Below are 26,160 nucleotides of genomic sequence, written 5' to 3' on the forward strand. Positions count from 1 at the left end.
CTGCCTGTGATGCCCAGAGAGCCTTGGCTACATTCACTTTACAAGATTATGAGAAAATGAGAAGATTATGAGAAATATGATTAACAAATGCAGATAATGTTGGTAATTGTTTGCAAAATGTTGTTATTGTGATTGCTATTTTAGAAAAAAAAAAGAAATTCCTCATGTTTGAGTTAATAAAGTTGACCATCTGCAGGAGAAATAGTGAGTAAGACAAAGGATTGGGGCAATGGGGATTTTGAACTCTTTTGTACACTACAGATTTCAATTGTCATGAAAAACTATTGCTAGGAGCATGAAGTTAACATCAGTAAGAGAGTCAGATGAATGGCCATGGGGCAGAGAATGTAGCCAAGTATTAGAAAAGAGAGAGAGAAAAAATGTAGTCTGAGGACAAGCTGAAAATTACCAAGATTCAGGGCATGTTCCCTAGAATAAATCATATTGAAATCTGAAAGAAGTAGATGAGGGACTTTCATACTCTATCCCCACCACACTGTTTAATGTTTCTGCTTGGGGCTAATTGCAGTGCTGAGAAACTCAGACATCCAGTCAACACGGAGCTTTGTCTGAGTCTCATGGTAATAACTATCTTTTGTTATCAGAGAAGAGCAGCAGAGAGTTTGTTGCCTGCTGCCTTGTAATGATTGCACTTGATCTGAAAGAAGACAGATGCTCTATATTTTATTTGTAAACAGCATCTTTACTGTGATCAAGAGAAAGCAAAGGTAATCCTTGCACTCCTCACTGTCTGGAAAAAAAAACCTGTAAATCAAGGACCAGTTCTGTTTCCCATTAAGAACAGTGAGAAGGTAGAAGTGCAAACAAGGTTTGCAATCATATGAGACTCCTTGCTTGAACTCTGTTTGTTAGCTCATTTTCTTGCTGACTAGGGTTACATAAAACTGTTTCTTTTTTCCTGAAGATAGCAGAAAGTTCCTGATGTACTTTTCTGTTGCTTTCTTTTACCCTCATGGCAACATTAATTTTCTGCATGTGCATAATTTACTAGTCCACATGTTAAGCAAGTACCTAGTAGAAATCTTGTTCTCTTGGTGAGAAACAGAAGCTGCAAGCCTGATTAAATTAAAAGGATCTTCTTACACAAAGACTATGCTTGCCTGCATCTATAATTTGGCTGTGGTGGGGTGAAACACGTGTGATAGTCAGCCTCATGGCTGCCATGGCACAAACCAGGCTGTGTTTCTACAGCAAACACCCGAACCTCCAGAGCTCCTACAGAGCTTCAGATAAGTGGCTATGACCACAGCCACATGGTTCCTTTGAAGCTGAATCTGATTCTCTTGCATCTGAAATTGTCAAACTCCCTCCAGGGGAATGCACAAGCCCTGTGCTGAGGAGGAGGAGGTGTGGGCAGGATCGCCAGCAACAGGGCTGCTGTCCTTCCCATAGGAATCCCTTCACAAGGCATGCCATGTTCTCTGTGGTGAGAATGGTGAGAATTCATTCCCCTGCAGACCAGTACCCCAGGGGGACTCCTGCCACATCACAGTAATTCCTCTGCAGAGATTCAAGCACCAGAAGAGAAGCAGTTTTTAGAGTCCTGGCCACAGATTCTTTAATCACAGTGGAGTCTATGGACAGTCAGTCTGAGGGCACAGATAAGCATTGGTAGAATGCTTATTTGTGCCCTGGCAAAAGTGATGCCTCTCCCTAGGCATGGACATGGATCACTGCTGATGGCACAACCAATAGGGCCAGGAAGTTTGGCCCAGGTTGTGGTGTTACTTGGGGTGGGAGGTGCGGGGATGGCAGCAAACAGACAAAAACCAAGGCAGACCAATGCTCCCCCTCAGCTGTGAAGTACATTGGCATCCATTCTGGAGCTGAGACTGCTGTCTCCAGGGCCCTGAAGGAATGATGTGTGATGGGCATACAGACAGGACAGGATTTCCCCTTCTAGCTGTCACTTGTCCTCACACCAACCCAATTCCCTGGGGAACAGAAAAAAATTCCTGCAAGACAACTCCTGACACTTTTGCTACTGAATGGTTTTAAGAATGATAGCTTATATAATCCTATAGCCTCATTTCATTTTAGCAGTATTTAATGAAAGAAGAAATGGTTTAACAAAGCAATTTCATGTACTATTCAACAAGAAGCTCTTTCTGTATGAAGCATTAACAATAGCTGTCATCTGTGTACAAAAAAAGGCTTCCAATTATTTCAATGCTAAGAGAAAATCCAAATACTGAGAGTCCCACAAGAATTTTTAATACCATTATGGAAAAGGAAAAGTTGTGACCCTGAACTCCATTTAATATTTTACTAGCCTTGAGAATCAATTTGAGCTTGTGTTCAATTTTCTGGAAAGTTTCGTCTTTACAGCTGTACAATTTGAGCACATAATGGAAGAGAACAGAGAGCTGTCCTTTCCTCTCTGCTTTTTTCACATGCTAGAGATGGGGGAAAGGGAGGAGATGACATGTAATCAATGGAACATATGAAGAAGAAAGTAAATTTATGATATAAAAAATGTCATATGGCTTCTTTAAAATTTGTTTAGCAGGCAGCAGGGAAATTTATAAGACTAGTAGATGGAAGAGTATAAAAGAAAGATAGATTAGCCTTGGCTTATCTGGTGTACAGTTATGCTATAAACCATATGGCTACAAGCTTTCTCTAAATTGCATTTACCTCTTGGTCTTTCTCTTCTATTCCAAATACTTTTTGTCATCTGAAAGAGGAGCAAATGCATCCTGGTCTCTCTCTATCAATACCTCCCTCTGGGTATGGATTGTACATTCACTTTGTGAATTCCTTCTTATATCCTAATTTAAATTACCATCTCCTCCATTAAATATTAGTCAATTTCCAGCTTATCTGGAAGTACACAATGATCCATTTTTTTTAATCAAAAATTTAAGTCAAATGAGTGTAGAACTCTTCAAGGAGTGTCTCTATTTTTGTAACCATTCACAAGAATATGTGGAAGAACACCTGATGAAACATGTCTTAGAAAATCATCTTTTGAGCTCTGAAGGTACTTGGAGTTCTCTTGGCTCCAGGTTTTGGTTTCCAATCTTTCTGACATGGAGCCCATACTCAGAAGTCACATTCTTAAGATCAAATTATAGGTACTAATTATAGGTTCGTGGATCTGTTCCCTTTTATGGGGTAAAATTCCTGCAGTGGTTTCTAGGTCATGTCCATTCTATACCTATATCTGGAAATTGCATAGGAAAGTACTTGTAAACTGTGGCTAAAAGTCATGCAAAGAAACAATTTAACAATTTAACATAACAGATAAAAGAGTATTAGTGCCTTGAAAGGTCTCCACTTAATTTTGTAGGTTAGATGTAGCCCGAGACATGGGCTCTGGATTGTCAGCAGAAAGCCTCAGAATCCCTGTTTTCATTAATTGAGTTAGTGCCTGTTGAAGCTTCCTCTTTATGACATTTGTTTTTGTGAAAAAAAATTATTTTGTTTTCTTTTTTTCTTTCAAATAACACTTTTTAAAGAATCTGAAGGGTAAGGATACCAAGAAATTCTGAAATATTCCTAAGGTATGAATGCTCTTTAGGTATCATTGCTTGCACTTACAAAGCCTGTTTTAAGTCAGTTGTTGTCTTCAGGACCAGATTCTCAGATTACTTTGGTAGGGAATCTGGGAGCAAAGCACAAGGACTAGCAGATACTGCTTCTCCAAAAGTGGGATGTTCATGTCTGGAGGACGTAGGCTTTCAGTGGTAGGAAATGGCGATAGGAGAAATGTAGATCATGCTGTGTTGAGTTGTCTTTTCAGGCAATTTTATGTAGCCTCTCAATTCAATGAGTGGCCTTCTGAAATGGTAATCATGTCTTTTTTCAATTATTTTTATGTTTTGTCATTAATCACCAAGCATTTTCAGTACAATTCCAAATAAAAATATGCTCAAAATCAGATCTATTCTGCTGATGACACACAACCTTGAATGAAATCTAAATCTCATTCTTTGACTAAGCTCTGCCATGATAACTGGAAAGTATAGAACTAAGAATTAATTTCTTTTCTTAAAGAATGTAATTTCATTTGATTCTGAAAACACACAAGACCAGGATGCTGCATTACAATGTGTTGTTTTTCTGCATATTCATTTTTATATTTGTAGTGTTTCCATAGTATTTTGAATTTCAGTAATGAATTTTTCTTTATATTGATATCTAAGTGATCATTTCTAGTATAAAAGCTGAGAAAACAACGTCCCTGGGCTGCTCCATTCCCACATAGGAAAGGTGCCTGTGCCTTCTCCAGGCTGAACAACCCCAGCTCCCTCAGCCTGTCTTCACAGGGGAGATGCTCCATCCCTCTGATCATCCTGATGGTCGTTCCCTAGACTTGCTTACAAAGGCCAACATCCCTACTCTGGGAGCCCCAGAGCTGTTCACAGTGCTTTGAGAGCAGAGCAGAGGGGCAGAATCCCTTCCCTTGCCCTGCTGGCCACACTGCTTTTGATGAAGCCCAGGTTACAACTGGCTTTCTGGGCTGCAAACTCACATTACCTGGTCACATCAAGCTTCTCATCTTCACCCCCTAATCCTGTTCTTAATCTGTTCTCCACTTAGCCTGTGTTAGTGCTTGAGATTGCCCACAGCCAGGTTCAGGACCTTGAACTTGGCTTTGTTGAACTTCATAGGGTTTGCAAGAGTCCACTTCTCATGCCTATTAAGGTTTCTCCAGATGTCATCCCTCGCCTCCAGTGTCCACACAGCTTGATGTCATTGGCAAACCTGCTGAGGGTGCACTCAATGCCACTGTCTGTGTTGCCTAGAAAGATGTTAAACTGCACCAGTCCCAATACTGATCCCCAAGGAATGCCACTCATCAGTGGTCTTCAGTAGAAAATCTACCAATTTAATACATTTTTGAGTGTGACCATGAGCCATTTCTATATCCATCAGGTGCCAATTAATCAAATCAATGCCTCTCCAGAAGAAATGTGAATGTCTGTGTCCCTTGTGAAGGAAGTTGTCTGGTACATATTCATGTACAAGTGTAGTAGCTAATTTGACAGCTTTAGGAGTGATATGTTTCTGCATTCCTTGGGGTGGAATCATTAGCACAGGTAAATCTCTGTGCTGCTGACAGCAAATTTATTTGACACAGAGTTTATGATCTAGTAGATGTAAATGTCTGCTGTGAAACCAATGATGGATGAAGGGAGAGAACAGCTTATCTCACAAGATTTCCAGTTGGGATAGAAATAATCTATCTTTCGAAATGTTGACAAGTTCACTTCTAATCTTTGTTAGAAAATTGAGGCTGGAAGAGATAGTGCTGAAAAAATAATGGGGTGAAAATCTTTTCTAACTTTTCAAAGCATTTCCTACATCCATTCTTAACTTGCTACAAAGTGCTTAGGGAGTTGCAGAGCTATTCAATCACTTTCATATTAACAGAAAAGCCCCATGTGCCCAGTTTTTCTAAGAACTATTTCCTGTGCTAAAGAGAATTTTGGGCTATTACTATCTGTATAAAGGAGTAGAGATTTATTTAAATGCGAGGGAATCTTAAGTGATTCTGAACAGCTTTGCCACTGTGCCTCTTACAGTGTCACCTTTCTGACATTTTTGATGGAAATAAAGAGAACACATAACTAACAGCCCTTAGCCTTCTACACTACTCAACTTTTTAAAAGTGGGTTTTGTAGAGCTGCAAATGTAGGTCTATAAGAATAGTCATCATGATAGTATTGATCTGTCCCAGGAGAATATGAAAAAAAGTTTTTAAAAACTGTAAATAAGAGTTTAAGGAGAAGAACATTTAAGATGTAACTCTGAAACAATAGCAGATAGACAAAAAATATGTGAAGATTATGGTATTCTGAAGAGGATACCATAGCCTCAGATATTTCCCAAGAGCAGATTATAATTCTACATTTTTATCCTTAAAATCATTCCAACTTGTAGTAGGAGATGATGAAAGCCAACACAGTCAATGACCTTAAAATGACATATAAAAATAGTATGAAAAGGTCTAATTATTGCAAAGGTCACAGGATAAAAATTTTATTCCAATTCTGTTGTTTCCAGGAACTGATGGAAATGCAACAGAGCTATCAGAATTCCTCAGTGGTTCTCAGAAATGCTAGGTATTTACTTTGCTGATTCATCATATTAGAATTTATATATCTTGCAATAAGGGCATCATACATGAACTCAAGACAAAAATAATATATATTTAATAAATCACTTGCTAAAATTTAGGGAAGGAAAGCATTTCAAGGAGGCATGAAATTTGCTTACAAATATTTCTCCAATTTCAGAGAGGTAGATGAAACAAGAAAATTATTATTTTATGAAAAATATGATTTAATGTAATACAGCTCCTACAGAAGAAACTGCAGTCAGACTTAATACCAAAATATTTTACATAGGAAAATGTTACTTAAGTATTGTATATTATATATTTCTACATAAAAGCATTTCATATCAGGTTCTTTTATAATTCTAAATACATGTTGCTGAGCTCAAAATACCAAAACTAAGTGCAAATTTTTAAAAATTCTTTTAAATATTTGAAGTTGAAATTTCTATCGGCAAAATATTTTCTGTCAAAAAGAAGTCTAAAGGACATCCATTTTCAATAATTCTAATTATTAAAATAGGTCACATTGGGAGTTTTTTATTAATTTTGTGTGAAGTAAAAATATCCAGTCAATAAGTCTCAGGCTTTTACTGCATCTTTTGAGGTCAAAAATAATAAATAAAAATGTTTGAGCCTTTAGCATCACTGCTAAAACACTGAACTGTGTTTATCCCTACTCCTACACCTTATCTTTCTACATCTCTTTCCACCACAGTCAATTTCAGGGTAAAATAGACTTTTCAGGTAAAAACAGACTTTACTGAAAAAATGTGTTTTCTTGCAAATCTCAACCACCAAGTGATTCCACATTTAATAGGATATGATGTTCTGTCACAGCAATTTTACACTGAAGTAATTCTGATGATTTTCTTATTCTTTTTTTATATTATTGAAGCTGAGAAGAGATTTAGCTGCAGCATCCCTCAAATTGCATGAAATTTGTTTCCTAAACAAAGGTTTCACCTTATCCATATGATTCAGTGTAAAGTCGATTTTGCAACATTTAATCAGAATGGAGGAGCTTTTTAATATAGGTTTGTTTCTATACAGACAGCTTCCTAAGCTCCAGAAGGTATTCTCCTCAGAAGGGTCTCCGCTTCTTTCTCCATATATAACTGTTCTAGCAATCATAATGAGACATCTATCTCTTGGTATGTCTTTGAGTATGATTCCAATGAAAAGACAAATTTGAGAACAAAAATAGTGTCTATAGAAACTGTATATCTCTATAGAAGCTGTATATCTATATATCCATATCAAGCTTATATCTATGTAAGGTCGACTTTCTTTTATATTTCAAGCATAAATTTACAGGTAGAATATAAGTTAACCTTCAAAGTGTTCACAAGATTTCTGATCTTGTTGAGAAGAATGAGTATCTGCTTAAGAGAAAACATTTGCAAATCAGATTTTCTCGTTCTCCAAGGAGTGATGCATTTGGCATGGGAAATAGATACTTTCTGAGTGGATGAAAGAGAAGCAGTTAAAGATCAGTGAGCATTTCTTTAGATCCTAAAAGGGAGCTCTCCAGAACAATTGCAGTCCTCCTCAACAGATTTTGATTTGAGATCATAGTTTATTTCACCATCTAAGTTACCATCCAAATTTTCTGTATTAGAAATACCTATTTGCTTTGCTAAGTAGAAACTCGTGTGTTTAAAAAATTTAATCTCTCTCTATTAACAATAACTGATATTTTTGCCTAAATTCCTCATGCATTACAGTAAAAATCTTTCTGAAAGTTTTACAGCATCAATTCAGAAGAGGTAAAAACTAGACCGGTGTTTTAGTTATGCTGTCCATTTTTACTGCCCGTTACTCATTTTCAGTGACTTGAAGGTGCCTTTGCAAACTTCCAGATGTTTGACTTACTGATATCAAATGTTTGTTTTCAGATATCAACATGGCAGGAGAACCAAAACCATACAGACCAAAACCTGGCAACAAGCGGCCACTTTCAGCACTTTACAGGCAAGTGAGATTTCACTTTAACTTATTCCAATACAATTTTTATCAGAAAGATTATGGTAACCTAAACTGTATCTACCAATAAATATTGAAGTGTGCAATATTTACCAAAATTATAATGAAATCTAAGTACTTATTAATGCTCCCACTCCTAGTACTGTTATCAATAATTTTTAGTTTTTCTTAATTGAGCATAATTTCAACTTTTAGTCCTTATGATTCGTTGCTTGGCTCTGGCCTCATATTTGTGACTTTTTTATTTGCAATGATCAGTGAAATAACTAACAATTTCAGAGCAACAAAATTGGTTTCTCACGGATTTTTCTGTCAGAGGTGAGAACCAAGTTTTGATAAAAACTGTATTTCTTCCGTGACTATTCAGGAGGGCATTGATAGTGTCTTTCTCATAGTCCCAGGTGCCTTTTGTCATAGAGCATTTAAAAACTTGAGGAAACATCCACTTTTTTTTCAAAATCAATTATGTTTAGTGAAGCATTACAGATTGTTAGGGCTACCATGCCCACAGGTATTTCTGCTCAATAAACCTTACATCTCATAAAAGTAGTAGAGAATTTATGCTGCAGATCCATGGAAGGAATTAGGACTGATTCCTACTGTAGCTGAAATGTAGGTAGACTGGCTCTGAGAGAAACACCTCAGGAGTGAAATCAGACACACTTGAGCAGTACTTTTTCATGCCTTGTCTGATCTGAAAGCTTCAGATGGAAATTCGAGGGTGGCATCTCAGAATAAGACAACCAGAAGCATTTTAGGTCTGAGCCTCCATGCTATATAGAAGAGATTTGAAGTTTTATCGTATAGCTGTCCTCAGCTGAAGTGATAGAAATATTATTTTTGGAGAAGAGAATCCCTGTTTCATCATTACTCTCAGCTGCAAACTACTAAACTCTGTAGGTGTTCCTGGTAACCTTGGTCTACTCTGTCCCTGTTCCAGTATTTCAAAAGATTTTCAAAGATGTTCTGTGATTTCTGGCATTTATATTCATTTCTACCTCTGAGCTTTTGAAGACTTTCTCATAAATACTTGTTCTACAGAAAATATAGGGATAGGAGAGACCTATGGAAAGTTCTAAAGGAATTTTAAAGAGGAAAAATATCTTAGATTGTGTCCTTTCATGGATGTCGTGCAAACTCTTTCTCTAGAAGATCATGCGGCTTTTAAGAGCAACTAAGAGAATCCTTCCATTTCTCCCTTCATCTTAATTTTCCCTCTGCTCTGACCTTGTAAGACCCCACCTGGAGTACAGTGTCCTGATCTGGAGTACTGAGCACAAGAAAGGGCTTACTGGGGGCTTATAAAATAGAACACCTTTTCACATGGGCAGATAGTGATAGGATAAAGGAGGAACAATTTTCAACTAAAAAAGGAGGGATTGAGATTAGATTTTAGGAAGATATTGTACACTCAAAGGATAGTGAGGCACTGGAACAGATTGCCCAGGGTAGTTGTGGGTGTCCTATTGTAAATATTCAGGGCCAGGCTGGATGGAGTTCTGAGCAATCTTATCTGGTGGATGGCATCCCTGCCCATGGTGTGATGGTTGTATCTAGATGATCTTTAAGGTTCCTCCCAATCCTCTCTATCATTCTATGGTATGGTCCCTTCCAACACAAACCATTCTATGATTGTATGATAACAAGGAACATTTATTATCCCAGTGTCGCTTAATCTATTATGCGAGATCAGTGACTTATAATGTTTTGGCAACACTGAGAGCATTTACTTATTTCAGAACACTGTAACTGGGTCTGACTGGGATGGAGTTAACTTTCTTCATAGAATCCTCTAAGTGTTTTGGTTTTGACTGTTGCTAAACAGTGTTTGCACAGCCTCATGATTTTCTCATTTTCCTATTCTGCCACTTAATAGGCTTGGTGTGGGCAAGAAGTTATGAAGAAATATATCTGAGACAACTGATCCTACCTGGCCAGAAGGATATTCTCTCATTTAGTCAGAAATAAAAACTGGGAAGGTTTTTCTTCCAAAGCAGCTGTTTGTTGGAGATTGCTTGGATAGCTTATGGGAGGTGGAAAGTAATGCAAAGGCAATCACTTGGATTTTTTTTCCCATTCCCTTTCCCCTATTACACTGCAAATATCTCAATCCTAAATTAGGATTTTTACCTTTTGATCTCTAATTCATCCTGATAGGGGACAATGGTGGGGGAGTGAGTCAGTGACTATGTGGGTGCTTAGCTGCTGGCCAGGATCTGCCCACAAGACTGAGACAGATAAGAGGGAAGTGGTTACAGTAGATTTGATTTGCTCTACTAGAGTCATTGGTTAAAAAATTTATTTGTCACAAAATAGTCACTGTTAAAAGGAAGGACTGCAAGTAGAACGAGAATAATGGATTTCAGAAAGGACAGAATTAAATGAGCTCAGAAATATGGTGAATAGAAAGATTCTTGGAAAGAAATTTGAGGGACAAAAGAAGTGCAGAAAATCTTGCACTGAGTGTGCTTAAGGTAGAACAGAAAATTCTCCCAAAGCAGAAAAAAATCAAAAGAATAATATGACAGCATCGACTTTCTCTAACATTCTAAAAATTGAAAAGGAATTGTACAAAATGTGGAATCAAAATGCCATGACTGGAAGTAGAAAGGAAGAGCAGAGTCATCCTACAGGATGTCAGAAAGGTTAAAGTAAAGAACTGTACAAAGAACAAAGGTAACAAAAATTTGTCATTAGAGTAACATTCTCTGATTTTGGTTAGGAGGAAAAGAGAACAGATGATGCAGAAAAGACTCCTTTTACTTCATCAAAATGGTTAACTGACCAGCTATTAAAAAAAATCAATTTTTACCAGAGGGTATGCAATAAAAAAATTGTCTAATCAATGTTTGACTAAGTGAATTTGATGGAAATGATCTGATAACATTCACAGTAGTGTGTTCAAAGGACTAGCTGAATCTGTGTGTGGACTATTAGGGATTCTTTCCAAAAACTTATGGAGGTCTTGTAAGGTAAAGAAACAGTGGGTATGGGAAGGTGTTATGCCTATTTTTAAGAAGAAGAGGTTCAGAAAATTATTAGATGAGACCAGCTTTGATTCTAAGAAATGTACTAAAACACATTATTAGAAATCACTTTATCAAGACCAAGAAATTAATAAAATGGTTAAAAAATCAGGAGCATATTATGCTGAAGCAATATAACTTCCTTATTTGACAAGACAGTAAATTTAATGTAGAAAGATATGTGCTATAAAGTCATTGTCATGGTTTAGCAAAGACACTCCCAATTTAGTACCCTCTGAGACTCTCCCAAATGAGATTCCACTTGCTCTCTCACACGCCTTTTCTTCTCCCTTCCTGCTCCAGCGATAGAGTCGAGAACTGGAGGCACAAAGGGGTGAAAATTGCAGAGACAAGAACAATTTACTGCAAACAGCAATGACATTTAAAAAACAAAAAGGAAACAGTAACAGCAAATATATTAATAACAAATGTATAAGACAAAAACTATTTACACAGAAAACCCGTGGCCCACACCAACTAATTTTTCCACACCACACCACACCACACCACACCACACCACACCACACCACACCACACCACACCACACCACACCACACTTTCTCCCAACTGGAAAAGGAATGCCTTTCTTTCCAGAAATCAGAACAAAAGTCCTTTTCCTCTGTCCCTGGCAGTGGTGTAAATGTTATTCAACAATATTTGGGTGATGGCCAGGCCCTCTCAGCAGAGCACACAGCAGCCCACAGCTGCTGGGCTCAAGCAGTCCGATCCAGCAGCTGGGACCACAGACACACACACCACCACTCCTGGCTGCTGTAGAAAAATAACTCTGCCCTGGACAAAACTAGGACAGTCGTTTAAACAAAGTTGGACACTTACTTTTCAGTTTTCATAAGCATGTTCAGGAAAATTGCCTAGAAGAATCTGTCTTAAGGTAGACAGCCAATGGAAAACAGCAACTGTGTACACACAGTATTAAGGATAATAACTGTTAACTTTTCAGTTTCCTTTGTTAATGAATTTTAATTGTATTTTTCATATGTGAGACAACATAAAGAACAATTTTAAGAAAAGCAAGCAGGAGTGCTGCACAGGCTTGCACGATTTTATTTACTGTGAAGTACTTGAGACTTCAAAAGTATTCAAAGGACTTTGCATTTCTGAAAAGAAGTTTGTATCACATTTATAGGTGGATATACACATAAGTCATTAATACAGAGCAACTGATGTCTATGATGTGCTATATCCTCATAATTTGCTTGTGTGGCCAAGTCATTAGATTCATTTTTTCCTGTAATGGCATAATCCTCTTTAATATCTCAGCTCAGGATCTACATTCCTTCATTTTAACTTTTCTAGTTTTATGATCTGTGTGAAAAAAACCTCATTTAATCTTACCTATGCGAAATTTAGCATGAACATAAATGTGAGACACACAACTTTTTTTTAGGTGGAAGACAGATATAACTAAATAATAAAAGGACTTCCATGTTTTGTTTAGGTCTTAAAAATTTTTTGCGAACATTTAGTCTTTGCTTCAGAAAGCTGTTAAACACATTAATAATTTTAAGCCTGCTCATTCAATATCTTAAAATGTACTTAGAGTAGTGCTCGGGAATCAGTTAAATTCTAACATAGCTGTAAACTCCATCATCATCCATCCTAATTTGCATTGCATTGAGGGGTACATAAATCTCAGAAGATTCAAAATTGTTCTGAATTTTCTTTTTAGCACACCACTTCTGCGGAAAATCACTGCATAAAAAAATATGCATCTTAAAATTGCTTTGCATCTCATTGTATTGGTGTAGCCTCCAGCAAAAATTAATTGAACCAGCGGCACACCTTAGGATCTTTGAAACACAAGGTGAAGATTAAAGGTGCTGACACAAATGTGTTAAAGCGCTCTTTGGAGGCAATGTTTTGGTAAAATAAAACATCACAGTTTGTCTTTTTAATTTAGTGGTGTTTTTGATCAGTATTTCACTAAAGCAACTCTGTGTCACCATATGAAAGCCCATTTACTGTTTTTTTCCTGTGTCTATTCTCCAGTATACCAAAGCAGAATCAACCTTAAGTAGTCTGATGGACTGTTATTCTGCTTCTCTTCATAATAAAATGCTTTAATTATTTGTTGTTCATTTCAGTCCACTACCAAATTATATGGCATATTAAATACATACCTGGAAGCTTTTTCTCCATTTCAAAAGCCTTTGTTTCACTTTCTGACTCTGGAGGCTGTTGATGGTGTGCAACCATTCCCAGCTGTTCAAGGAGTGGACCCAAGTCCCAGGACAGGCAGAGCAGAGCCACCATACACATGCTGCCCGTGGCTGGCCCTCCCTCAGAGCATGAAGCACATCCTTTCCCTAGGGCTGACATCCTGGGAACTGGCTAAAAGCCTTATCTGGCACCCCTCTGGTAGTAACAAGGTTGAGAGGGCTTGAGAAGGATGACAAGGGCACCTACTTTTCAGTCTTTTGAAAAAACAAAAGCAGTGTGCTAAAGGCTGACCATAAGGGTGCCGTTTTCATTGCCATAAAAATGAGCACAGTTACTGCAGACTCTCCTTTGCACGAGGTGGTGGTGGGGATTTGCTGGAGATCACACTGGGGAAGGGGAAATCAAAACCAGTGTGGTGATACTGGTACAACTGAGAGTGCAGGGTCCCATATCACATCCAAGTCTGCTTTCTGAGAAATCTAGTTACTAGGTAAATCCCCAGGGTCAAAGTGATAATTGTACAACGTGGTAAAGCAGGGCACTAGGATTTGGAAGAGAAATGGAAAGGCAAGTTGCTGAACACTGCCAGGATATCTAGCAAATCTCTCTGCTCTACACAATTTAATGTTATAGTTGACTAGAAACTTTTCCAAAACTGTTTTATCCAAGAAAAGTAATCCTTATGTGGATTATTTTCATCCTTGCCAAACTTCAAGCTTCTTTGGAGTGCCACAAGCAAAACTGGCAGGCCCCAGTGTCACATCTTGAAGACTCAGTGAGGAGTTATTCCATCCCCAGACCTCCAGTATTCCTATTGCTGTCTGGGAATGAAGCTGTCTAGCCTAAGATCCATCCTGCTGAGGCACATCCTGGAGTGAGACAATTAACAGAATGGATTTAGTGAATAGATTAAGAAAGCCAGGAAAACCTGAGTGAAATACTTTCTCACTGTGTTGGCTTGGCTGTAACCAGAACCAGCCTCTGGTGTGGAGTTCCCACAGCACTGCAGACGCAGCACACAGTGACCCTGCAAAGGCTTCCCTCCAGGACAAGGTTTTTCCCAGCTGTTCTCTGAAATTTCTGGTGTACAGTTCAGCACTCTCTGAGTGGTGTTAGATAGCACAATGATTTCCCATTACCAATCACTTTGTCTCGTAATGCAATTGAAATGTATATTTAACATGCCTGATCTAACTTACAACTAATTATCTACATTAAACAGCCTTTACTTTACAATTTCATATCTTCCATGGCTTCTGGAACAAATTATTTTATTTAAATAGCTCATATAAGTACACTGGAAAAGGATATTCTTTTATTTACATGCTATGGTTATTTTTTATGTCAGTGGGGTTTTTTGACACAAATATTTTATCAATTTCCTCAGCACATTTTACTTTTATAATCTCAAACACAAAACTGATTAAATTATGTGGTACACCTTACATTTCCTTTGGTTTTTCAGTCTTATAGCAGAAGCTGAAAGAATTGCTTGCAGTCCTTCTCTACTTGCCCTCTGCTTCTTAAGTTTATTGTAAATATATTTTATAGAGCTTGGTGTGGTCTGGTTTGCCTCACAGCCATCCATTATTTTGAGTTGCTCTTCTGAGCACTTCTGAGCACCCTTCATTTCAGGAAAAAGTGTGAAAAGGACACTGATGAGTAACTTGATTTTATCTTCTAGTATAGGAATCTTCTTGAGGTCATTCCTCTCTCTCAAAAACATTAATATAAACTCAACAAGTTCTGCACCAAACAAGAATTACCATTCCATTAGAATACTTCAGGATTTTGCATCATTATTGCAATACTGCGCCACTGATAGCGTATTATCAATCTTTTTAAACGTGTCATATAATAAAAGTTACTGCAGGCATAAGTGTCTGTCTTAATTCAATACTGTCCTAGATTTCCAACATTTTTCTTTATATTTTCTTTTTCTTAAAGAACTTGTATGTCCATCATTGTTACTGATCTACAAGACTCTAAAGATATAGTCCAGAAAACAGAAAACAAACCTTATAAAGTATTTTCTGACACTTTAGTCTTACATTAAATTGTGGTTACAACCCCTACATTATTCTATGCGCTGAATGAAAAAAAAATTATGCTTATGGAACATAATTTTTCTATGACTACATTAAATTAAGACAATATAGTGTGATATTTCTTTTGAATCAAAGTGATTCTTTTTCCACAGAAATGTATCTTCCTGATGCTTTTGATTATTTTTCTTTATGAGAAAGGTTATTTATTTTAGTACAGTGGAATGGGCTTAAGATAAATGTTGTTCTGCAGCTCTTCACCTGACAAAAGATTTAGCTGCCATAAAAAATCCCCACATTTCTAGATATGCTTAAATAGAGAGATTTTAAGTCCAGCAGGATATTATTTACATTCATTTTATCAAAGAATGCTGCTGGTGGTCACTTTTGAAACAGTCATCACTGTACAGAAAAAATATAATTTAGTTTCATATTTTTACTTGAACAGTACAAATTTTGCTTGTGTTGAGAATTTAAATAGTATTCTCAATTACATTAAAAATCTTAAAAGGCACAAATACCAAGCAACAGCAGACCCAGTGATTCAATTTGAAACTTTGTTTGTTTTCTTTCAATAAAAGACCTCCATGTCAAGTAACTAATATCACAGGAATATTTTTTTTTTTAATCTGCTGATGGAAAGCAGCACATGCAAGTCTTCATTCCTAAATTAAGATGCTGTAATTGCAATCGGTTTTATCCCACAGATGTTTAAAACAGTACATGTGCTCAGAGGGACTGGGAAAGGCAGACAAAGGTTTAGGTTTGCCATTTCATGTGATTCAGAGCATGATTGTGCAGCACGTCATGGCTTTAGAGAGGGGAGAAAATGAGGGAGAGAAAGATATTTCAGATCCTTAGCAACAGGAAAACCTTTTGCTTCTGTTTATTTTGAAATAAATCAAAGATAAATAAAAATACCAAAATATATAAAATGCAACTGGCATATTGATTTCTTCATTCAATCATATTATTCCTAACCTGTGGTGTAAATCCAATAATAGCTAGGACAACGAAACTTTTTTTTTTAAAATCTTCTTATTCACTATTCTAAAAATACTGCTAATGCCCCTTAAGAAGGAGACTAGGGCAGGTTTTGCCTCTCAGATTATCACTACATGATAAATCTTACATTTTGCTCATGTTTGTTTGCTTTTATTCACCATCAGTCTTTAAATGATGACATTGACACAGATCCATTTGGAAGCAGGTCCTGTGTAAAGACTAGCACTTGTCTTTGTAAAAATCTTCCCTCAAGTTATCCCTTAGATTTATACAGTATTTCCTCAGGTTTTTTTTCCTCTTTTAAGAGGATGTGACTCCAGCTTGTACACATCTGCACAGGAGCTGCATCCCTCTTCCCATCTCAGTACTCTTCCTCTTGCATAAGGTGATATATGGCATCACATGAATGATGTTGTGTTCTTCCACAAAAGCCCAGACACCATAATCACATTCATGCTCAGAGATTAGCAAATTTGGAGAACAGGCTGTTCACTTATTATTGTTGGGGTTTTTTCCTGGTGTTTAATTTTCTTTCTTATTTTTTACTTCTGCTATGAAACCTGAAGCTGTATATTACAGATAAAGTATCTAACTGTAAATTTATATATTTTTTCATGGTTTTTAATCACTGTTTATACCACAGTAGAACAGAAAACATATCTACAATCTTCTGATGGCATTGAAATTATTATGACTCCTTTCATAACCAATTGAAATAATTATAATTCCTTTCTTACCCAAGAATTTTTGCTGCTATATATGAATGAAAAAATTTTGGCTTATAAATCAAAAAGTAAATTCCTAAAAGATCCAAAGTATTGATGAGTTTGCCTGCAGGCAAACAAAAATAGTAGTTTTAGTCACACATTTACTTTAAATCTTGACAGCCTGAGGCCTATTCTTATCCCTTATTGCATTTGAGATTTCTACCCTTTATTACTGCATGGATTCTTGCATTTAATTTAAGAAATAATCCCTTTAGTCTCAACATGTTGTCTTCCATATGAAGATGATGTCTCCTGTAGGTGTTCTGCTGGACTTCAGTTAGGATAAAAAGACCAGTGCCTTCAACATATTAAAAAATCAGAAACTGACAACATGGTATTTTTCTACATTTGAGTTTTAGTGAAAAAGGCATCATGGAAACAGTATCAAGAGTTGCAGACACTGCTGTTCAGAAACTATCCTATGCTCATGACAGAGAATAGAGAAGGGCTTGCCTGGGCATTGCAAATAAACAGAGGAATTCTTCATTTTCAGGAATTTAGTAAACCCTTAATTGCTGCAGTAATCAGAGATGCAGAATGCTGTGCTTCAGAGAACCACTTAGTGGACCTGCAATTAGGCGTTGGTTCTCACATAATGTAACACCTCTAATTATACAGAAGGCTGTAATTTGGTCTGGGAGGTGCACCATTTAAGTGACTTACAGAGAGCAACAGAAATATGATGCTGGGTTATAAATTTAGTACTCTGTGAATAATAAGGAAGGTTGGATAAGCAAGACACTATAGCACATATTAAAGTCTTATGAATTATATTAGAAGAATAAATTTAAAGTATATTTAATTGGAAAGAAAATGGATTGCTAAGTAAAATTACAAATAGCATGAAGGCTGTGTGAAACACAGAGGGAAAATAGCAATATATTATTATGCAGTGAATTATAAAAATAAAATTACCATTAAGTTTTATTTCTCAGTCAAGTCTGTTAGTCTTGGAGCATACTGTCTGAAAATATGTTATCCACCCTACCAGAACTGATACTTAGTGCTGTTGATTCATAATGTCAAATGTAATTTTGTTTTTTAAAGCATAGGGTACAAATTGCATGTCTTTTGGTATTGCATGCCAGTATTTCCAAAACTTCTGGGAAAAGCATTGGCTATTTTATTGAAAAGTAAAAAATGTATTCATAATCATGTGTGACTTGAATCCTAAAAAATGACCATTTTCTAATACCTATTGTCATAAAAATGTATGTTGCATTTTTTAGTTTTGCACGAGTGAGGTTGTTCTAGGAAGCAGCATGACAAACATGAATCTTACATTGTTAGAGAAGTGACCCTCCTGTAACTGCTTTAAAGTGTTAGTCCTGTCATTGAGGGGAAAAGGATATTAAGCCTCTACCCTTGGGATCCCCAAAGGCAATGCCTGCATTAACCTTCATCTATTTGTGACTGCAAATAGCCATGCAGCAAAGTAGTATTGATTGTGTGCATTAGATCAGTCAACACTGTTTTGTTCAACCCACCCTGAAGAAGATATTCTAGATGGTTTTAGATCAGAACATCTTGACCTGAGTGTTCTTACTCTGCTTTAGAGCAGAAGAGGGTCAGGTGAAATCAACTTCATGCAAAGAATGATTAAACCTGTAAGGAAGAGATGTCTAAGGCACACTACTTAAAACATTACATTTTTCTCAAAATTCTGTCTTTTGTTTGGAGCATAGGTTTTTGCAAAATTTAGCAAGTAGTAAAAATCATGGGAAAAAGCGAAGAAAAATTGACAGCACCATGGAGTTGTTTTCATGCTTCAGGTTTTGTTTCTTTTGCTTTCTTTAACAAAGGTACTAAATTGAGCACATTTTTAGTTTGGGAAACTTGCAAGAATCGCACTATGAATCCAAGTTTGAATTGCTTCATGACTGGAAACATCATACAGTGATGTATGGGTTAAACACAGTTTAGCTTATAACTCTGTTTGGCTACAGAGGACTTCTCTTGGGTGGCATGGGAGGAAACTCGAATCCATTATTACCTAAGAAGGTTTTCAAATGCAGTCTGGATCAATTTCACTCCAAATCACAATTTAGTTTTCCTCAGACATACTACCAGGATTTAGTCAACTATGAGAATCCATGCCACAGTTCATGTTATCTTTGCAAGTTTTGGATTCATAAAAAATGATGCAGCAAAATCTGACCTGTAAAATCAGATAGGATAAAGCTTTTAAATTACTTAGAGCTTTTAGGTTTCCCTCTCTTCTTGCTGCCTAAAATTTAGGCCACCCAATTAAGAATATTATGGGAAACTACTTCATTTTTTCCTTTAGTTCCCTTGAGTTCTCCATGTTACCTTTTCCTACTACATCCCCAAAACCCTTCCATCCTGTTGTTATAACAGTAATACATTCAGTATCCACTATGACAATGTACATTTCTATTGGTATATCAAAACCAACTTTTGCATATGCTGGTTTAAGTCTCATCCTAGCCTCTTGCTGCTGTGAAAGTTAGCACAGGGAAGAGGCAATCTCTCTAAAGCACTTCCTCCCTGTACATAAAGATACCTTTTATTCAGTTTTTCAACTGTCAAGCTTCAAAGATAACCCCAAACATTATTAATTACCTTTTACTAACAAGTGGTGAAAAGGTTCCTATCCTAGCTACCCATGGGGTAAAAAAATCCTAGTGACTCCTGAAACTTGTACTCATGACAAGAATTTCATGTTTATAAAAGATGTAAGATGCATATTTTTCTAGGAAACTAGCTAAATTTGGTCATCTGCTATGTACATCTGATACATCTGGTACATATGCTACACATCACTGCGGGCTGACATCAGGTATTATCGACAGCATCCTGTGCTAAGTGTTCCCTCAAAATCTTTTCCTACAGCTATCTGTGGCTATGGCTGGGGTGAACTCCTGGGGTTAGGAGTTCAGTAGAACTGGCTACATAAAATGCACTGCAACAATAGTCAGTGGTTTTTGCAGTGTTTTTTAAAAATATAATGGAATTTAATTTAATTTAATTTAATTTAATTAATTAAAAAACCTTGCACATATTTTCTGTTTTCCAGACATGTAAAGTGCTTAAAAATAATGTTTATATATATACTGGGCCAAAATTCCATTCCTTTCACTTCAAAACACTGAAAAGACTAAAAGCCCCTCCATCTTGCAGCATGTTAAGTGCAGAGTAAGTGCATGAATGCAAACCAAACCCTAAGGTGAGCAGAAGCATTCCTAGACAGAAAATCAAGCTGTCTTATGGGGACAAACTATAATTTCAGTTTTCTCTGTCACAAAAAATTAAGCTGCATAAGATCCATATCACCTACAGATGTCTTGGGAAGTTAGTTTCTTCTGGGTACAACTTTTTCCTCATCGACTTGGAGAAAAGTTGGTGCTTCAATAAGTGATCTAAGTTATTCACAATCTTATATAATTAACCAAGTCAAAAAAGTCACAAAATATTATTAAAAAATGTATATTTTTAATCAGTCAGAATGTGTAATGTGTTGTGATACTTTCAGAAGGGACTAAATATGTATTATACATCTATTAAGGATTATGTATAGATCTGCACAGAGAGAGGCTGGTAGCCAAAGGGATAATCCTGTTTGATAATCTGTTTATCCCTAGAGTGCTTACTAGTGTAGTAGCTTTCTTATCGAATAAATTCTTCAGTAATTAGTAAAATTTAGTTTTAGTACACTTGAATATTTCAGTTGTGAACTTTGATTAACCATGATCTGAGACTAGAAGAGAAGAAGCATGCACTGATTAAAGGACGCTTCTCAACCAGCTCTGAGAAAAAACGTTTTAATACATCCCCATAACTAGGAGTCTCTTGTTACTCAGTTCTACCTCTTTTAAAATTTTTTTGCAACACCCAGTTCGTTGTACTTCATTTCATATATGTATAAAACAGTTTTTCTTCTCAAATTCTAACTCTGCTTTTCTGTTTTAAATTTCATCACACTGAATTAATACTAATTCTTCACTTTATAAAAAAAATCCTATTTTAATTCTCTTCACTGGATGATTAAAAAACAGCTTTTTGGTACCTATTTTACATGCAGTAACATCTTTGTTAAAATGCTTTATGCACACCAATATTAAATGAATCATAACCCTGAGTGCTGCTATTATTTAATGTGGCTCTCTTTCCTATTGACATAATTCTTTGTTCATGGTCATGCTGGGGATAGATTTTATTTTCTCAGCTTGATTATGAGACTCTCATATCAGGCAATATCAAGAGCTTAAAAAATGAGACTAAGTCTTACCTATCATCTGTCTTATAATTTATCCACCAAGCATCAAAGGAATCAGTTTGCACTGAGAAATGACAGTTTGAGCTCATAGTATGTTAGCTTCCACCCATGGCTTAAGTGATGTATTTTATTTTGTGCTAGAATCTTTATATTTCAATAAATAACAGAAGCACCTAGGTCTGTCAAATACAAATTCTTGAGGTACTGCAAAAACTAATACATAGTATATGACATTATGCACTGTTCGTGAAAACAACAGCTGGTTGTTGTTGCTTTTCTAATCTGAGTTATCAATTGCAATGCCAGCCACCAGACGGGAGCGGAACTTATTAAAATTGTTTGGGTCAATTGTAAAAATTGACATAAACATGTAAATTATTCTTACATTCCCTCTGCTTCTGAAACACTTCTGATAGATTAGATCTACTATGCAGACATTCTACTATTTATTTGTTCCATAACATGACAGAGTTTCTTGATAAAAATTGTCAACATTTATAAAGATGTTTATGGAAGCTTCAGAAGACAAAATGAGTTTCTTATCCTATTCTATTTGACAATAGTTACTGACAATATCCAGGAAAATTATCTTGGATTGAAATTAAGTCACAGAAACCAGAAAGGAAGGATGACCTGGTGTGCGTCAGCAATTGTTCTTTCAGACTCAATAGATAGCAGAAGTTATATGAAATTATATTTCTTCTGTAAATTAAGACATGCTTTTATTAGGCTTGCTTGCATTGAATAGAAATATTGGGAGGTAGCAAAATTTATAATGCACATGCTTTAAAAAAATTAAATGACAATATATAACACTACATAAAAAGTTCTGAAGAAAGATGGTTTTTGATCACTTCAAATCACAAACACAACATTCAGAGAAAAATGCATCCATGTTTGATTATGTGAATGGAAACTTGTTTCTTTTGAAAGGTCCCTTGCGTTGTTCTCATCATTTTAAAATTTAATGTATTGAAAAACAGGGTGAGCCATAAATCTGAATATTATTTCACTATGCATATTTCTGCTAAATCTTTGGTCCTGCTAACTCTTTGGTTTCTAAAGCTGCACAATGCGAAAAACACATACTTTGCAGGTAAATAAGTCAGTCACATCAGTTAGTCTAAATGCACACTAACACTATACTGAAGTCCAAATTGCTTTACAGTTGTCCTGACTTTCCTATGTAGCTTGAATAAAACGTTCCCAACTCCCTTGAAAACTGCAGTCACTATTAATGCATTTTATAGTCAAATAGAAAATGTGTGGTGTCAGCTACACAGTCAGCTAATCCTCCACAGGAATTTTGATATGAAGGTTGTAACCTAAAATGATGACTCATCCGAAAAAAAATTAGTTCCTGACCCCTTTCTCTGATTCAGGGCAGATGGTTTTGTTTTTTCAAAAAGTCAGAATAAGAATCCTAACAAATTCATTACATTCCATGTGTTTTTCCTACTAAGTGCCTAAAGATGAAATTATATGACAACCACAAGGAAGAATATATTGATTGGTAATTAATTACCTTGGAGAATCCTTGGCTAAAATCCATTTGCCTGTGTACTGCATTTATATTGTTAGAAATGTTATTCACTTTGTCCTGTACACAGTTTTGGGAAGGAGAGGAGAGGATTCTTTAACAAGCAATTATATAGATTTATGTATCTTGGGTCAGGCCTCGAATGCAGAAAAATTCTTGCCTGTAATCTTAATAGGACAATTATGCAAGAAATTAGAATTTACTTTGGGGTCTGTCATTCCATGATTTGTTTACAAGTCAAAGAGGAATTCACACACCCTTAGCCTAGTAACATTTCCCTGTATGTTTGTCTGTAAACCTTGAAAAATTGTCCATCTGAATGTTCAGTCCATGTCAAAGATGGAATTTAGATAATTGCCATTCATATAAGAAACCTTAGCAGCAAAGAAAATAATGAAGTGCACAATTGGGCTATTCAGACTTGTAAGATGTCTCTCAGGGTGCAAGGGGAATAACAATAAATGGGAAATTTGTAGGATTCTTATTTTAAACACAGTGTGACAGGACTGTAGCATGTCAATGGGTAGTAATCAATTGCCTATGTCTGTTCATTTTACAGTGACTGGTTTTAATTGAGCAAGTGACATAGTGTAAAAATTCTTTTTCCTCCTGAAAAACTTATCTATTATATGTAGATAAGGAAAATCTTAGCTGAAAATCAAAGTGGACCACCACCTCAGTCTGCCATGTACCAGTCATGCTACTGATTAGCCTCTCTCCCTCCTATTCAAACTGGTATATGGCCTTGGCATATTGACAAACTCATCTTTTCTGATGGGAAAACCATTTCAGGAAAGAAAGAAAATATCTCAATCTCTTCTGCATCACTACCACTCCTACATAATTAAAATATGATTTCCCTTTTGTTTACTGTCTACTTAGTATTTCTTGGACACAAAAGTATATTTTTGCAAAGAAGACATCTGCTTTAAAATTTTTCCTGGAGGTGTATGACAGCCCTTCTCAAAACTTATCAGAATTAGTCTTTTTGCAATATCATATTTAATTTTCCAAGAATTCCTCAAAACTCTGGAAAAGTCAGTATACATGAGGTTGAAAAGAAAGGTAAAGGTTTTATTGATGAATGTCAGCAGTAAAGATTATATAAGATGTTATTTCATATTGTGTTGCAGCTTTAAACCTTTATATTAATTTGCCATATAGTGAATTACCAAACAAAAGGCCAACTGATAATTGTATTCCTTTACTATGAGGAACACTTGAACTAATTAAAAGTAATTCAGCAAATTATCTAAAACCATTTAGTCAAATATAGAGAGAGGTCAAACCTAGGGCAGCACTATTTAAATCAAATTTAATTCCAGCTAGAGGACGGACTTCAAATAGATTTTTAATTGCAGTATTTTTTTCACAGGGCATTCTATCACACACACTTTGTTTTCAAGTAAAATCCACCAGAATATTCTCCATCAGGGCAGTGCTATTGATTACAGAATTTCTGTATTATGAGGTATGTAAGTATGTTCTAGGGCTTTCATTCTTTGGTCATCTTGCCTATAGTTAATCTCTCCAGCCAAAGAGAGATAACCAAGCACTCTCCAGAGTGCTTCCCCTGACTGATTCATTTCACTAAGCAGGAAAAGAGGAAAACAAAACATGACACCAGTGCACAGAGCCTGCAGGAGAAGGGTGAATGAAACCCTCCATTGTATTGCTCTCTCTCAGCACTGCCTGAGCACAGAGAATGCCAAGCTCAGATTTTCTTGGGACTGCCCCAACCACAAGGACATGCGGCTTTGGGCCTCTACTGTGCTTCCAGGTATATGCAAAGCCATCAGTATTTCCTCTTCTATTCTTCTAGTTCCATGCGGATTTCAACCCCAGAAAGAAAGGGAATGGTGAGCTATAATCATTAGGACAACAGAAAAGGGACTGTGTTTTCAATGTTTTGAATTTTAGATGATGGTAATAATTAAACTGGTCTATTGGTTTGTGGGTTTTTTGCACAAAACCTTTGCTGGATGAATAATAACTGCAACAGTATTTAGGTTTTTTACAAAGAGGACTTTCATGAAACTTTCTCCTTAAAACATTTATTATTTAAAGTGCCTTTGTTTACAACTAATGATAATTGTTCAAAATTAATTATATTTCAAATGTTTTATTGTGGATCTAAATTGGCTTCAGATTCATAAATTAAATGCTTAGTTCCATACATGATATGATTTGCTGCATTAGAAGGCTACAAAGAGGCTACAAAGAGATTTTAATGACCTGGGTGTTTATTTTCCCCTCTTTCTAACACAGTATATTCTACGGGAATTATCACAACAGAACATTTTTGCACATCAACAACCACTCAAAATTACTCAGCTACAAATATGCTTCAAACATGTTTAAAAAGGATCCTAAAATCACATATTAATGGCCTTATTAAGCAGCTGATATCAGTAAACTCACTGAGGCCAGAACACTCCAAAAGAAAAAGGGCAGCCAGTTGCAGATACCAGAGCAGGAGCACTGCCTGATAACACAGATGAGGACTCTTGCGTCTGCCCTGGCTGGATGGAAACTCCCAGAAGAGGCTCCTGCCAGAGTGCAGGTGCTGCATCTCCTCACAGCCACAGCAGCCGCAGCAGGGAGTAGGAGAGTATTTGAACCACTGGGTTTAGAACTGAGCATGATTCTGGATCTACCAAAACAGTGACACCCAGACCCAGCACAAGGCCAACTTCTGTCCCCAAATGGGACAGAAGTTCTCATAAGGATGAAGTGATTGTGTCATACGAGCGTAGGATGCTGGAAACCACTAAAAAGAAAAAAAAAAAAAAAGACAGGAAAAAGAACAAAGTATTTCTTGCTCATTCTACACATTCCATTCAAATATCTACACAAGTCATCTCAATCTGTGAAATTCAAAGGGCCTAGATGTGCTACTTCATAAATATTTGATTTCTAGATCAAAGTTCCATTGGGTAAATGGGATTTTTTCGGAGTTAAGTGGAAACTAAAGTGGAAAACTAAAAGCACCTACTAAAATGCTAAAATTAATCAAGCTCTTCTATTGGGCCTGATTGTTAAATTGTGCAATTAAATAAACTTGACATTGAGAACAGCTGTTTTAAATTCATTGCATAATTGTTTTTAAATACAATAAATACCTATATTTAAAACTTTTGTTATTTACTTGACAGACTTGAATCAAAGGAGCCTTTCCTGTCCGTTGGGTAAGTAAGAATATGTATATTTTCGTGGATGTTTATGTATTTAACAATGATACAATATAATTTATGAGATTATATTAAGCATACACATCCTATTTCAACA

At 36.2% G+C, this 26,160-nt stretch overlaps 1 protein-coding gene across 8 annotated transcripts in view; it reads left to right on the plus strand.

Annotated features, from left to right (window-relative positions):
• RALYL (RALY RNA binding protein like) overlaps nt 1-26,160 on the plus strand; it is a 378,947-nt gene that overhangs the window by 296,972 nt on the left and 55,815 nt on the right. For all 8 annotated transcript variants that reach the window (XM_014275804.2, XM_074553290.1, XM_005479417.3 and 5 more), the window contains 2 exons: nt 7,984-8,059; nt 26,028-26,060. In XM_014275804.2, coding sequence (XP_014131279.1) covers nt 7,984-8,059; nt 26,028-26,060 — 109 coding nt within the window. The remainder of the gene's footprint in view (nt 1-7,983; nt 8,060-26,027; nt 26,061-26,160) is intronic.

This window comes from Zonotrichia albicollis, chromosome 1 (assembly GCF_047830755.1).
Source record: "Zonotrichia albicollis isolate bZonAlb1 chromosome 1, bZonAlb1.hap1, whole genome shotgun sequence".
Classification (NCBI taxonomy): Eukaryota; Metazoa; Chordata; class Aves; order Passeriformes; family Passerellidae; genus Zonotrichia; species Zonotrichia albicollis.